At 28.8% G+C, this 17,161-nt stretch overlaps 1 protein-coding gene across 2 annotated transcripts in view; it reads left to right on the forward strand.

Moving 5' to 3' along the window:
* The window catches only part of LOC143190134 (uncharacterized), a 29,401-nt gene extending 12,414 nt beyond the window's left edge, over window positions 1-16,987 (forward strand). For both annotated transcript variants that reach the window (XM_076394259.1, XM_076394260.1), the window contains exons 2-4: window positions 4,289-4,408; window positions 7,211-7,452; window positions 16,687-16,987. In XM_076394259.1, coding sequence (XP_076250374.1) covers window positions 4,289-4,408; window positions 7,211-7,452; window positions 16,687-16,849 — 525 coding nt within the window. In that variant the 3' untranslated portion in view covers window positions 16,850-16,987. The remainder of the gene's footprint in view (window positions 1-4,288; window positions 4,409-7,210; window positions 7,453-16,686) is intronic.
* The last annotated feature ends 174 nt before the right edge of the window (window positions 16,988-17,161 follow it).

Consider the following 17,161-nt stretch of genomic DNA (forward strand, 5'->3'; position numbering starts at 1 on the left):
TATTTTGAAATGCAAACAGTTGTAAATCATATGAAACCGTACCGTACTTTTCTCCGTAAAATATAAATTTGTACTCAGATAAGAATTGACGTAATGTTTTCTTTTTTGGATAATTGTGCACCAAAACGCGGATTATAAAAAAAACCGAAACATTGGTTTTTAATTAACAGTTTGTGTTTACGCATACTCTACAATTATCCTCTCTTATTAGTTCACTTTCACTTTTTGATTGTACTTTAAAACGATTTGAATGCATTGGAGATAGACTTTATACGAAAAATATAGTTAAGTAATACCTTTCTGGAACCAAAAATAAGATAAGTAGTCAAGAAATAGTATAAATTAAATTATTCCAAATAATCAAGTAATTATACTTGTAAAGGCCTATTCATTGTTGTTTTTACTTTCATATATAGCCTCATAGTTCTTAATCATTTATAGTATAATCGGTTTTATTAATTTTTACTATCTATTATATAATGTCTTCCGGTTACGAGCCGGCTTGGTAGCGCAATGGTAAAGGCGACATGACGTTCATCCTACTGTTGCGATTGTCGCGGGTGCGAATCCCCCTGGGGCATAGTCGTAAAATCTATGTTTGTGACTGTTTAATATTTGTGATTATTCTAAGCAAGAGTATAAAATCCGACAAGGAAAATGATCCCAGTAACGGCAGTGATCAGGCTGGGTAAAGCTGGATATCTTCTGGGATGATTTCTGAAGTTGGTCGCTCGCCGGTCGGTAGGCTTAATGCAGAGGACCGTGGTCGGAACCCACGTAAATTCACTAAAAAATCCAAGATGTTGACGTGACTGAAAACAATATAACATTTAACTTTTATTCCGGTTAAGATTGAACTAGAGTGCCATTATTCCAATTTTTTCCACTTCTCACATTTTATTATATATTATTTTTAATTTATTTAGTACATTGTTGCTAGTAATTGCAGACTAACCTACATTTTATCTTTACAATAAATTAAATCTAGGCAATTATCTAGGAGGTTCTTCTATTAAATGTATATAACTGCACTACGGTAGTTATATTTATTATATTGTTATATTATATTTATATTTATTTTGCTTCTCCCGGAAAATCTCCATTATTCAATTCCGTCCATTTGGTCTTCAATAATTTTTGCTTGTATAATAGCAGTTTATTATGTACTTATAATTGTAATTTTCTTCCAATTAACCAATACATTTTCCTATATTTGAACATCAGTTCTTTGTTTTTCTTTTTTACGTGTTTCTTCCAGAGAGGTTTTGCATCAAGGTTAATTCCAAATTATTTAGAGTTATTGCTATACGGATGATATGAGTTAGTGTTATTTATTATTTTTGGTACTTGTACAGTTTTATTATATGTGAACTGCACATGTGCAAATTTACTTTCACTTTAGATTTTATTTTGCAGATTTAACTCAGCTAATCTGATGTCTGTTATTCTAATATGGCAACCGCTTGTTATTGAGGACCTGTCATCTTAAATAAGTTTTCATCCTGACTAACTCTCTTTAACTTCTAGAGACATTAATATTTCAAAATAATGATTGAGGGATATTTTTTAGTGTTCGAAAAGCATATTGTCATTATAAAGATACACTGTATTTCAATTTCTAGGATATCTGCATTATGTTTATTTCACTAATTAATATATTTTAATGTGTATACTTTCAATATAATTTAAGCACAGTTATATAAGTTTCTTATTTTATATATATTTCTGCTAAAATAAAACAAACTCTGTTAGGTAAGTATTTCAAATCACGTACATTTTTAAAATGCAACAAGCAATTTACTAGGTATACATGTCACGATGATTTCTTTTCAACGAAACATGTATAAGTTTGCAATTTTAAACAATTTTTTACATCGACAATCCTAAAAATATATTTTGCTGTTTCCAACCAAGAGAAAGATTGTTTGTTATTTTCACCAATATTATCATATACACTATCATTTTTATTTAGCGTTTATAGAAATTAAATATGAAATCCTTAATATTAATACCATTAGCTGGAAGCAATGTACCCAAATTACAAAAAGAAATTTTATTACAACAAGGTCAGTACAGACTAGAATGTAAAAAGATAAAAGAACGTATTCGGAAATAGTGATATTTAATGAACTTTCAGAAAGTAACTATGAGATACTATACAGTTATCATAAAATATAAACTAGAATATACTACAAGTGATTTATATTATTAATTATATGTACACTAAATGATAGGTTTGTAACTTTATTCGTCCTTGGTCACTATACAGGAGACAGGTTTATCATAATAATATAATTTCAATATTTGGATTCACTTTAGAAGCATTTCATACAGCAAAAATTATTACGCATTATAGTTCAGCATATAATAATTGTCGGAATCTATTAAATTTAACAATCATAGAAAAAAAATTTCCTATATATATAAAAGATTTAAGTCCAAAAATATAGAATAATCAAAAGCAAATAATAATAAATAGTAAATTATGACAATTGTTAATCAAAATATGAAAAATTAATATATAAATTATTGGAAAATGTATCTTATAAAAGCTTAGTTTATATAAATATATAGCTAATATAATTTTTCGCATTCAAAATGAATCAGATCTACATGTACCAAAAATAATAATAAAAAATAATAGAGAATAAATAATAAAATATTAATAATAGAGATACAGAATTTTAATAAAACATTAGATCGGATGAAAGAGAAACTCAGTACTGCAGCTCCAAAGTGAGTCGATGTCCAGAAATTAGTCAAGAAGTTAATTATGTTATTAGCATCGATTTTTGCAATAAAATAGGAATTTTATTTGCAAATTGTGTTCTCTATTAACTACTGCAAACTTTACTAATCTTTTATAAACATAATAACTCTATAATAATGAATTATATAACCTAAGCTGTTTACCTAAGCTAAGTAAAATTATGAGCAAAAAGATTTTATAAATTATTTAATAAAATCTGTGAAAAGAGTCATATTTAACATAAGGCTTGAAATCTGAACACTCACATACTCATCATTTCACCAAACTAGAAATTTAAGTATAGGTTAGGCAATTGTTAAGGTTTCCCACATACAGAGTATTAATGCAAACAGCTTATTTTATTCTGCAGTGTTAAATTCGATTCCTTAAATTATATTTCTCTGCATAAAATAAGTTTTTTTATTAACCTATTCGTTTCTTCCGACGTCAATCATGCATTTCGACATTCACTAATTTTGTTGTTATATTTAAATAAATCTGCTGCTAGAACCCATCAAACTAACAGCTTCAACAAACTGTTTACAATGCTCCGTCATATTCCAACAATCGTTTTCAAATATCAGTAATCTGGAATCGGATTAAAAAGAGTTTTACGATAGTCATGGATCCTGCTGGAGCATGGATGTACTTTATGTTCGTGATTGTAATTGTAAATGTCTTTATGGCAACGGCGGAAAATCCGACAAGGAATAGCCATCCCAGTTACGCCAATAACCAGGCTGGATAAGACCGAATGTTTTAGGTAGGCTTAATGCGGAGCTGTAATGCTTACACTGTAGTTCGGAGCCCACGTTAAACAGTAGGCCCAGTCCACATAAACCATCGTTGGTAAAAGCAAAACTTATATATCAAAATGTATTAATAAAAAACAACTTTAGTTTACTTATGCTTACTGATTACTGAATACATACTAATGTATTTGTCCCGTACTCCCCTTGCTTGTGTATTGATGCCAGTACAACAAATCAGTAATAAATTAATTTGTAAATTAAGATTGTACTAAGCATATCTAACTTAGAGATGTACTTATAAATTAATAATAAAAATAAAATAGAACATTATAGAAGAAAATATTATAAATATATCTCAAATACAATAACGAAGTAAAAACACATCAATATTATATCAGTATAATAGCAATTATACATAATGGAAATGTAAAAAATAGATAAATGATAATCTAATGAGTAGAATTGCTAAAAGTGTCTAAGGCTTCTAAGGCATTACCGAACAATCCTCCCAAAATAATATTCATGTTAGCATTCTGCAAAGTTGAAGTCCCAATGAAGAATAATTAATGATCAAGGTAAAATTAAAAGTAATTTTATATAAAAATCAATCAATAATTGTAACTATATATGAATTTGTTAATAAATTCTCACAATTAGTTTTCTTAAACCCATGTTTATTCTAACAATTATTTTAAGATAGCTATCAACAAAAATTCCTATTTATATAATTTCCTTCCAAGTAAGTACATGCGTTTTAAAAATGATATTAGTATCTTTTTTTTTATAGGCAACATATACAAGGTCACTGTTGTGGCTGTCGTTGGCCTTCGCATTTGTAAACTCACAACAAATCATTCCGTTTGGAAGTTTTCAACGTGACATCGCATTTCCAGCTGCTACAAGAACGGTAAGAAAAAAAACCAGTTTGTTGTCCAACGTGTTTCGCTAAATCATTAATATCGAGCAAAAAAAACAGTATAATCTGATGCTAATCGAATAAAATATTTCTAAATTGATTACCGAATTAAAATTCCTTATAAATGTTGAATCAAAGTTGTTTGGAAAATATCAAATTTAATTCTACAAGACAAGTAAATAAGAATTGGTGTTATTATTGGTATAAACATTAACACCAATTAAATTTAAATGTTGATAAAATTGAATAAACATTTAACTATATTATAGTATTTTGATCATTACTCCAATTTGAACATTTGTTTAATTGAAAGTATATTAATTATGTTCTAATACTACTCTAGCAATTCCTCATTTGATTTTTATTACGTACCTGCAGTAGTATTAAAGGCAAAGTTTTAAAAAATGCCAGAGTATTTTAATTATATATATATATATATATATATATATATATATATATATATATATATATATATATATATATATATGTATATATATATATATATATATATATATATATATATATATATATATATATATATATATATATATATATATATATACGTACGTATATTGCTGTCGCTGTTGATAGTTCTTCCTCTTTGATCCCAAAATACAGACAACATAAACTTGCCAGCCGACTGTTGCATTTTCCACGCTTTGGGGCGGGTTCATCGTATGTAGTTTACTCGGATGACTGTCGATAGGACTTCAGAGTGAAATAATAGAGCCATGTTTCATCCATTGTGATATCGACGCAAAATTTCGGGTTTATTACGCTTGATCATCTTCAAACACTGCTCCGAATCATCAACTCGTCGTTGTTTTATGGTCAAAGGTGAGTTCGCGCGGCACCCACCTTGCATACAGCTTTCTCATATCCAAATATTCGTGAATGATGTACACGTTCAGTTAATATCTGTATCTGCTATTTCATTCAGTTTCAATTTACAGTCATTCAAATTCATTTTGTCGATTTTTTAAATGTTTTCGTCGGTAACAAGCTCTTTTGGGCGTCCACTGCGTTCGCCATCTTGGGTGCTCATTTAACCACGTCTAAACTTAGCATACCAATCGTTGATGGTTGATTTTCCTGGGGCAGTGTCCGGAAATTCGTCTTTAAGCCAGGTTTTTGCTTCAATTGTATTTTCAAAAAGCAATATTTTTGTCATATTCCTTTTTATCTATTTTTCACAATAACAAAATTTGCTTCACTTCACTCAAAATGCTATAATTCACAAACTAATGATCGGACAGCTGTCAAATTTATACACGCATCTTTTGAGAGTTAGGGTTAACTAAAAACATATGGATTTAATACTAGTAGCGCCATTAATTTGTCAGGCCGGAGACTTTTCAATTGACCTGTTAGTCTTTTCTACTTTCAGATATACATGATTTTTTTTTCTTAGCATTCCACAATATGGTCAATGGGGAAAATATTTGATGGGATTTATGTTATACAATGTCATGTAGAAGATCGATTCAATAAGTGTAGTCCTACACAAACTAGTTACTAATTTATTCTATGTTATTCGAAAAATTATCCTGTGTTTATCAATTAAATCGAATAGTACTAAACGTTTTAACCTACTAGACTAGACTGACATCGTGGACGGCTCATTGTTGGCGAGTGCATTCAGGTGCATTGACACTCCTTCAGGGTACTTTACACTTTAGGTACTTTGGTACACAAGATTATAGCTTCCAAGAGAATACCGTGCTGAGTTAGTTTGTTAGTTAAGTTTTCCTACACAATAATGGTCAGGTGAGTAGAATTTATTTCATTGGCCTTGAATGAAATATTAATATCCATATTATCCAAAAATGATTATCGAATTATGTAGTATTAGACGTTTGCATATATCTTGATTATTTTATCACTTCAAAAACCATTTACCAAGAAAAATTATTTCATCAATTTCTGCAATTTTTTCACATCGTTCTAGCAACAGGATTTTGGTTTGGCAGCGATAGAATCGTCGATTTATTTTCCCATTTCTTCGAAATTTCTAATTCTATTTTTATGCTGCATCAATTTGAACAAATGTAAACCAGACATCAATATGTCTGGTGAATAAGCTGGATACTACTTCTTTCCATTTGAGCTCTCCTTTTTTGGACTTTGAACTCTTGCAACATGTAGCCAACCACTCGCTGTAAGTGATCTTTTTTGCAACAATGCGTCGTTCAATTTATTTAATTGACGTCGGTATACATCTGCAGTAATAGTTTTATTCGGTTATAGCAGCTTGTAAAACACTACACCTTGATTTGACAACCATGGCAACAGCAATGTACCGATGTGTATCCATGCATTTTTTTAAATTCTTTGATAATTTGAGACGAATTTTCATCCATCAGTCTTTATCTGGTTTATCTCGAGTCTATGTCCTTTAAGTTAGAATTTAATTAAATTTAATTAGAGTTATGAATTTAATTCGATTCCTTTTTGATGTGCACCTTCCCACGATGTTTGGAATCAAGACTCAATATGAACTGAATTACTCTAGTTGACATTGATTCTCCATGTCCGGAAGTGTTCCATGTTAGACCTTATTGTCTATTGTCTCCAATAATCGCAAGTATCGCAAATAGATAAAGCTGATCAAAATAAATACTCAAATAATCAAAATAAATCAAATTAAAAATGTAAATATATTTTCAGTAATAACAGGCGTAAATATAACTAATCGATAATATTAATATAATAAAAGAAACTTAACAGCATAAATTTATACTCAAAAATAAATTTATATAAAATGTCCATGCACTAAATGTTTCAATATTTCAGGTTCAAGTAGCAGCTCAGTTACCAATCGAACAAAGGCAAATATCAGCAGGCATCAACTTTAACCCACCTGCAACGTTACCACTAGTACAGTTACCTTTAAGTTCGGTATTATTACCTGTCAGAAGTGGGTATGAAGCAAACAATGTGTCTCAACGTTTGCCTACGCCACCTTCCTTTAATCTTTTTGTACCAAATACTGTGAAACAACAACCCCACACGAAAGGACAAGAGGAAGAATATAGGTATATTTTTATATAAAAGTTTATTTGCAATTGAAATATATATATATATATATATATATATATATATTATATTCTATTCTATTCTAAATAATATAATCAAACAAAAATATTATTATCATATATAATTTCTTTTAACAATATAGTATAATTAAGGCGTATATTATAGAAGGACTACAATTAATTACTGAAACTGCAATTAAGTACGCAGTTATAATACTACAATTTATTAGTTAGGGTTGTGTTTGATTATATTTGCATTAAACTCTATTCCATACCACCTATGAGTCTAATCAACCTAATTAAAAACTGTATATCTAAGTAATATGTTTTACTTTCATTAAAGATCATACTTTTTACGCTTAATTATTGTGTCCTTCGATACAGTGTTTCCTTGTAAAGACATTTAGTTAGCTCAGTATTTCTCCTTCGTTTATTCTGTTAATACATCTATACATCTTTCTCGCTAAAAGTAGATTTAATCACTACATTCTATTTAATTCATTTGCCATATCTGAAAGACAGTTACTATTCTTTCTCTCCTGACACATTTTAACCAAATGCTCATGTATATTCTAAAGAATTACACACATATCTATAATAAGATTTCCTACAGTTCTCATATATTAATTATTACCACTTTTACTTGTTTCCGCCCTCTTGACTCTGTCTTGGTATTGTCAGCATTGAATCATAATTCCATATTCATAACATTTTACTCAAGTGAATAACTAAGCTGTTTATTTCCGTTCTATCTAACAATTGTTCACAATTCCATCATTTGTCAATTTCTTCTCCAATGTGTCTGATCGAGTTCATCCTAACTGAGGGTGTTATTAACCATTCCTGTTTCCAGCATTATGACTAAGAAAACCTAATAAATTGCTATCCAACGTTTACCTTTTTCCATCAACTTTTGTTGGTATAACACTATTTTTACAACTTTTCCTTCATTTTATTATATGCTTTTAAAAAGAGATTTTTTTGTTAGCAATATCCGGTAGTTCCATTGGATCCCTTCGACACTTTTCACTCACAGTTTCCTTAGAAATAATGGCGTTAAATTATGTACTAAAAAACTACTCACTGTTTTTATACATATCATATATTTAATCTCTGATGCAGCTAACATCAAGCTGATCTTGATTCGTCTGCTTCATATGAGAACGAATTTTTTTCGGTGCATTCAAGATTATATATTTTTCATTTTTTGAGATATTTCAGTGACCGTGTCCATACTAATATTTAGTGCTGTTGCAACACGCTAAAAATATATTCAATAAAAATCGCAGGATTGACATTATGAGTTGAAATTTTTATTCGAATACTTAAATAATATAATTTATTTACAATTTGGCGCTGCCAAAATAATTCATAATGGGTGATATTTACGTCTTATCATTTTTTGATTGCAGCAATAAACGGACTTTATAAAATCATTAATATGATATACTAGATGATTATACTCATGTAAAACTCATCATAAACTATTATATATACATACATATAAAACATTTTACAAAGATTCATCAAACAAAAGTACTTAGTGTGTTTGGGGTTCTTAACAGTATGAAGTTGAAGGTACAGATTCATCCTTTCGAAAGCATCTGCGGAGAAATATTTATTAGAATTTCCAGTTTTCAGACCTCTCAATTTACTTCCATTCAAAACAATATGATAGTTGTACATATTTCTAATTCCTTTTGATGTGGCGACTGAGATTCCTAATGTGGGCTGAACAGATACTGATTCCAATATTTAACTTTTAAATTTATTTTCCTTTTCCATAGATTAAGGAAAATGATCTGATATGTGAATTATATATATATATATATATATATATATATATATATATATATATATATATATATATATATATATATATATATATATATAACATATTATATTATAACATATACATTTAAGTTCAATTATCGACGTAGATTTTAATGAAAAACCTACTATTAAAACTACAATTAGGAATTGCATCTTGATGTACACATTTGGCTCCATAATCATCTAGTCAGCCTGAAATGCAAAGAATAAACCTTCCTGTTCGAAAACTTCATATAGCAAATCCTGTTTTGCAAAAAAGTGTCCTGAAGTTTATATTATATACTTTTAAGAACCGTTTGTGTGGTAGAGCAGAATTCTTTCGTAAATAGTTAATTTTTTTTAAACTTTTATATCCTATAAAACAACATTCATATTGCAGTATTTCATTTAAACAACCAAAATAAAAACATAAGAACAAGTTTCCTTACAATTATGTGAAACCTTTTGAAAATTACCTTTTGTGAAAATCTAATTTATATAATATATATAATCTAATGTATATAACATAGATAATCTAATGTATATAGTATATATAATCTAATGTATATAAATAAAAAATAATTAAATTGGAATATAAAAAGACTGCAATCCATTTGAAAAAAATATTTCCTGATAAATATAATCAAAATTGGCTACACCGCCTTTTCCCTTTTTCATATTTTTTATTGCTATATAAGATGTATTAAAGTTTCTATATTTTTATTCCCTCATATTGAAAGGAGAGCAGCACAGCACAGCACAGAGAAGTATGTGTCTATTAATATTTTACTTACTTATTCAACACAAAAATGTATTGAGGCAAATAATAATTAATTTACAATGTTGTTATGAAAATTGTGTATGGATAATTACAACGATTAAATTGTATGATCAATACTAATAAAGAAAAGCAACAAAACATGAAAATATATGATATATATCAAAATTACTGCTGTGTTTTTATTATTGGGAAATCTAGAACTTAAAAAGACAGCTTAATGATCTATTAGCAATATAATAAAATAATTATGAGATAATCTCTTGTCTATAAAATCAAGCTCATCTTGTTAGTCTACAAATTGAATTATTTTATTTTGTATTAATGTATTTTTTAACATCCTTGTTGAAAAGTTTATCCCGATTAAGGAGCCTTAATATAAATATATATATATATATATATATATATATATATATATATATATATATATATATATTTTATTACTCTTCGTGAGTCCACAATCTGCCCTATTGGCAATAAGTATTTCTTATGTCTATATTATATATACATGGCATGTAGAAAATCACTTCATTAAGCAATCTTCTGTATAAAATATTATCTTAATTAATTAGTCTTATTCTAATGCTTATTCTAAACTCTACATATGTCTAGTAATCAGATCAGGTGGTGTTAAACGTTTTAGTCTACGCACTTCACTATCACGTCGCATATTTAGCTGATTAGCGAGTACATTGGGATGCACTGACACTCTTTCGAAGTACTTCACACAAAAACGTTGGATTACACTCGTTATAGATTCTAGAGGAATATCGCGTTGTATCACTTTATTTGAAATATAGTACGGAGCATCAACAATGGCACGCAACACCTTATTTTGGAACCGTTGAATGATGGATATATTAGATTTGCTAGCGGTACCCCATAGTTGAATTCCATATGTCCAAATGGGCTTGAGTATAGACTCATACAGCAATACCTTGTTATCTAATGATAACTTGGATTTGCGCCCAATGAGCCAATACATTTGATATAATTTTAGTCCTAGTTGTTTCCGTTTAGAGAGTATGTGCTTCTTCCAGGTTAGGCGTCGATCTAAATGCATACCAAGATATTTAACATGCTCTGCTTGGGGGAGTTGACGATGATTGATATTTACTGGTGGACATGTTCTTCTACGCAGGGTAAACGTTATATGCGTGGATTTTGATTCATTGGCTTTAATGCGCCATGTCTTCAACCATAATTGTATTTGCTCCAGGTGGGTTTGTAGGTTTATTGATGCTGTGACTGGATCTTCATGGGATGCTAAGATTGCTGTATCGTCTGCATATGTTGCCACAGTAGTTATTTTTGTGGTGGGCAGATCAGCCGTATACAGAAGATACAGTACTGGACCCAGTACACTACCTTGCGGAACTCCTGAATATATGGGATTTAGTTCGGTATATTCATCGCCTTGATTTACAATAAAATGTCTGTCAGTGAGGTACGATTTTAGTAGCTGATAGTCCGGATGAGGGAGAAGTTTCTTTAGTTTAACCTGTAAGCCCGTATGCCATACTTTGTCAAAAGCCTGAGATATGTCTAGGAAAGCAGCCGAACAATATCTTTTGGCATTTAGGTCGGCGTTTATTTGATTTACAAGTCTATGCACTTGTTCTATAGTCCCATGCTTATTGCGAAAGCCAAACTGATGTTCTGGAATAATTTTTCTTTTTTCTATTATATAGTTTAGTTTTTTTATGTATAATTTCTCGAAAACTTTCGAGATTACTGGTAATAAACTTATAGGTCGGTAGGAGGTCACATGTTCTGGTATTTTTCCTGGTTTAAGTCAGATACTAGGGAAGTAATTAATTCGTAGCATAGCATTAAATATATATGTTAATAGTTTTATAGCCTTTTCTGACAGTTCTTTTAAAATTTTGCCAGTAATTAAGTCATAACCAGGAGCTTTTTTAATATTAATCTCTCTCATTATTGTATGTTTAACTTTTTTGACCGTTAATTTCTCGTGCGGTAAATCCATTTGAAATGGCGAATCTAGAAAGCTAGTAATTTTATTTTCGTCATCTTTATGTAGCTGAGTCTGGAAAGGTTTAAAAACATTTTTTAAGTGTTTTGAGAAAACGTCGGCCTTCTCTTTATTGCTTCTCGCCCAATTATTTTCGCTTGTTTTAATAGGATATATATATATATATATATATATATATATATATATATATATATATATATATATATATATATATATGTATATGTATATATATATATATATATATATATATATATATATATATATATATATATATATATATATATATATATATATATATATATATATACATATACATATATATATATATATATATATATATATATATATATATATACATATACATATATATATATATATATATACATATACATATATATATATATATATATATATATATATATATGTATATATATATACATATACATATATATATATATATATATATATATATATATATATATATACATATACATATATATATATATATATATTTATTTATTTATTTATTTTTTTATTTTAATTAAATAAACCACTTCAATATAATTAAGTTTTTAATTGATTGCGGACACATAAAATCTTTTCATGTAGTATAATCTCATTTAATGTAATTTTGCCATCGCCCAATTTGAACACATTTTTTTTTAAAGGTTTTGGGGTTTATCCCGATTAAGGAGCCTTAATATAAATATAGATATATATATATATATATATATATATATATATATATATATATATATATATATATATATATTTTCATGATTTCTTCTGTTGTATTGCTAAAAACAATATATGTGATAGAAATGCGCAATATAAATAATTGTATACGCACCTGCTTAATACTAAGTCACACATGCACATCCTTAATCTAGGTAACTTGGGTGGTTTCTTCAAAAGAATACGACGTCAGGTTTTTTTATTTCCGCACATACACTGGATGCATAACACTTTTGAGAATGAAGATGCATTACAATCAAATAATAGTGATTATAATTAAAGCACGAAAATGCTGATCATACTCAATGTCAGACACATAAAAATGACGTCATAAAAAAACAGAAACAAACAGAAATTCAAGTGAACGAATCAAAAAGAGGTCTCAGAGACAGCATTTATTGGACGACGCAAAACATTTCCTCGGTTTTATTTATTTAAGTAAAGCCTCTATATATACTCTGTGGTATATAGTTATATCTTGTTTAACATATTTTTCCTACTTTTCATACTATCGAATTGATATACCTGAAAAATACGAACGAAAATAGCTGTATTTGTATGAAATATAACTCGTGGTAAAATATAAACCGGCCAGTGCCGAAAATGTATCTTAAATTATTCTTAATATGTTATAAATACTAATCGCGGTTTGATAATAGCGGCCGGTAGTTTTAATTACTATTCGACATTTTTGGTCACAAAATTAATTTCCGAACGCCACCATTCTGTAGTAATAGTAAGACCAGCGAACAGCAATTCACTTTTATATAATAGATTTAGCGAGTGAAATCGATTGAAAATACTTATTGTTTGGAACAAGAAAATATATCAGTGGAAAGCTGAATATCATTCAAACCAATATAATCCACGATTTTTTGTTCGATTTTTCACATAAATGAAAATAATGTTACTTACTATGTCGATTATTATATTTGCCAAAAAAGCTATGTATGCCGAAAATGGCATATAACTAGTGTTCTTTAAATACTTGCGATATGTCTTTAACAATGTAAACGATGAACAGTGCAGACTTCCACGTAGGTTTCTTTATATTTTGTAATCTCGATCAACTATAGTACTTTAACCAACTTTTAACTTGTGACTTATTAATAAACAATATGGCCCGACTTAGGACTTTAGACAATAATCTAAAAATTATAGCAGAAATATTTGAAATCAACCCCCTTGTGGTTTCTCATGCCTCTCAATATGCTTAAGTTACTATTTGTTTTAACAGTGTGACTCTAATGATATTTCTGGGATATAAATATATACTATGCAAAGTAATATACTATCTATTTCCTGTGGTCACGCTTTCGGATCCTTTGTAAAAGGTTCTTATAGAAAGAATTTTTTTTTAATTGCGCATAAATTTGACAGAGAAATATCAATTAACAGTTGTATCGATAGGCAAATCAAAAAATCAATCCAAAAATGTATTTATTAATTTAGTGGTACTTTATTGTAATTCGTAGTAGTAAAATTTGTTAGTCACTTGATACGCATTGCATCACGCTAAATACGCTGTCACCAAGAGTCGGTAGAAACCACGTTTGGTGGCGTTTATGTATGCTTCAGATAGTCAATAAACCACATACAATGGATGTATATAGCCAACAAACAACATATAATGGATAATAGTGATAATTGATACTAATGACAATAGTAACAATTGATAGCAATAATAAACTGTGCTTGTATGAAGTATAACATGTGCACATGGGTACGAAGGGAAAGAAACGCACGACATATCAACTTGTGTCCTAACACTAACAATAATGGCGTGCAAGATCAAGGGAAATCATGCGCGAGATCTTCTGTCACTAAGGTTATTAGGCCTCGCTAGGATTAAGCTAAATTCTCAAAACACATAAATAAGTGAACAATACTACGAGTAATGCAGTCAATTTCCCAGCTTCAGCTATGATGGACGTACAACGCGTACAAGGGAGAAAGCTAAAACCTACACGCTAGATACACTGCCACCAAGAGCCAACAGAAACTACTTTCGGTGGGGCTTATGTATGTTTCTACTTATCCATAGCTCATAACAACGCATAAGTAACTGGATCATAAAATAGTTATAATTTATATTTACAGTTGTAATCATGAAACTATTATCTTTGATTTGTCATAATTTAAGGATTATGGGGAATATACGACGATTCAAAAAAAATAGAGTAGAATAAAATGTATAACTATTGATGGATAAATAAATAAATAAATAAATAGGAGAGCATAATTAATGAATAAGAATTATAAGTGAAGGATAATAAATGGGAAATAATAAATATAATATGAAAAATGAACACTAATGAATATAAAATAATAATTCGAACATTATAAATAAAGATTTAATAGATAATAAATGATAATTTATTATCTCTTCATATCTTATGACTCTGTGAACAAACTCACCTTTTCATGAATCTTAGCTTGGACGGCACAAAACGCAATAAAATAAATTGAATAAAAAGAACTTTGTGACTCTGACCGTCGTGCCTTTAGAAATAGACTTTTTTAAATTCTAACATCCCTAGGACGTGATCACATCTGGAAAATACAACCCCCGTTTATTACCATTCATAGTAATTATTTCTGATAATAAGTATTCCCAACGGTCACAAACCATATAATTAAAAAGAAGCGGCAATCCCGCCTAGTTCCTTTACATTATCGTTCAAAGATTTTTAAAAACACTGGAACGACCCAAAAATTAAAAAGGTCTAAAATATCAAACTACGAGATGGAATCCTAAGTACCAGAGATATTCGGAAGGATTTATGATTTCCCTGAATGATACATGCCTGTATCTGTGTTTTAGGAAAAAAAAATATCGAAATAACTCACTTTTACAAAATAATTATTAAAATAATGACAAGACAGAATGTAATTAGTTTTATTTTCAAAAGGAGGCCTTTAATTTGGTAGTGCACGTGCACATATGCACTTATTGAGGAACCGCCGCTGTTTGTAATGCATCTACCGTTAGCAGAGAATATAAGTTATCTACAACGGCCTTATGTTCATCCTTATCACAATTTCCTAAAACCGAATAAGAAGAAAAAATGAAATTTTCGTTGGCCAATCATATTTTGTTATTTAAGCACTGACCCGATTCAATAACGAATCAATCCGGGTAAAGACATACCTTCTGGAATATCCTCTAAGTTGCTAATATCTGCTCTATCCGTATTTGTATCGTCCATACGACTACTGTAAATGATTTTTTAAATTGAAACATATCCATAACTATTCAGAAGCAGATTTCCTTAGCCAAGTCTTTAAGTCTTCCTCTTTTTTTCTTAGAAGGAGGTAATAGAGGGTCTTGATAGAGTTCTTAAGATCTCAAAAATACGCAAAGTTGATTATTACCAAAAAATAAAATTTCAATTCTATAATCATTTATGTACGTAAATAAAGGTTTCCAAATTTATTTTTTTGGAAAATAATAATTAAAACAAATCAAATATGTATTTTATTTCCCCTAAATTATTACGCAATAGATTATAGAAAGACGAAGGGAACCAACCTATTCATATTTTTCTTATGTAGGGGTGAAGGGATAATACACTGACAAAAATCATATTTCATATATATATATATATATATATATATATATATATATATATATATATATATATATATATATATATATATATATATATATATATAAGGGTTTTCAAATAGTTTACACAATTTCCAATGTATTCAAGTTAAATGTAAACGTGATATGCAATCTTTTATGCAACCCCGAATACTGCAAAAAATAATGTATTCTTGTAAGAATAATATCACAAATGCAAAATAGCAATTGAATTTTGGATATTTGTAGCTGAAATCTTAAATTTAACTTAATAAATATTATTATATGTATTTACTGAGAGTTATTACTAAGATTAATAATTTTTAGGAAATATTTGAAGGAGGGCGAAGAGGAAGCTGAGAAAGAAAGAAAGCAAAATGATATAACTAGCGTTTTTGATCAAACAACATCAACATTAAAACCGATACCGGTACAGAGGACTTTCGTTAGCGTTAACCTGCAAGGCAATAACTATAGTTATACCACATAATATTAAGACTTATTACAAATATATATTAACGTTATTTTATTAGTATCGCCATAGAATTTCATCTTTCTGTTATATTGTAAATGATATCCAAAGAATTTCGCCTCATTAATGTGACTTTAATAAAACTAATTTCAGAAACTCCTTACTAGCTTATTTCACTCCCACGTTTAACTCCCTCCCTAATATAAATGAATGTAGTAAATTTCAATAAAATACCGCGGATAAAATTTTAGCTAAATATTTTACGTCGGAAGATTCGATAAAATTCAAAATAATTATGATTTTATTTTCAAATAGCTTTTTAAATGTGTG

The sequence above is a fragment of the Rhynchophorus ferrugineus genome, unplaced genomic scaffold (assembly GCF_030347505.1).
Source record: "Rhynchophorus ferrugineus isolate W39M unplaced genomic scaffold, kcgeb_rfMv2 rfM2, whole genome shotgun sequence".
NCBI lineage: Eukaryota > Metazoa > Arthropoda > Insecta > Coleoptera > Curculionidae > Rhynchophorus > Rhynchophorus ferrugineus.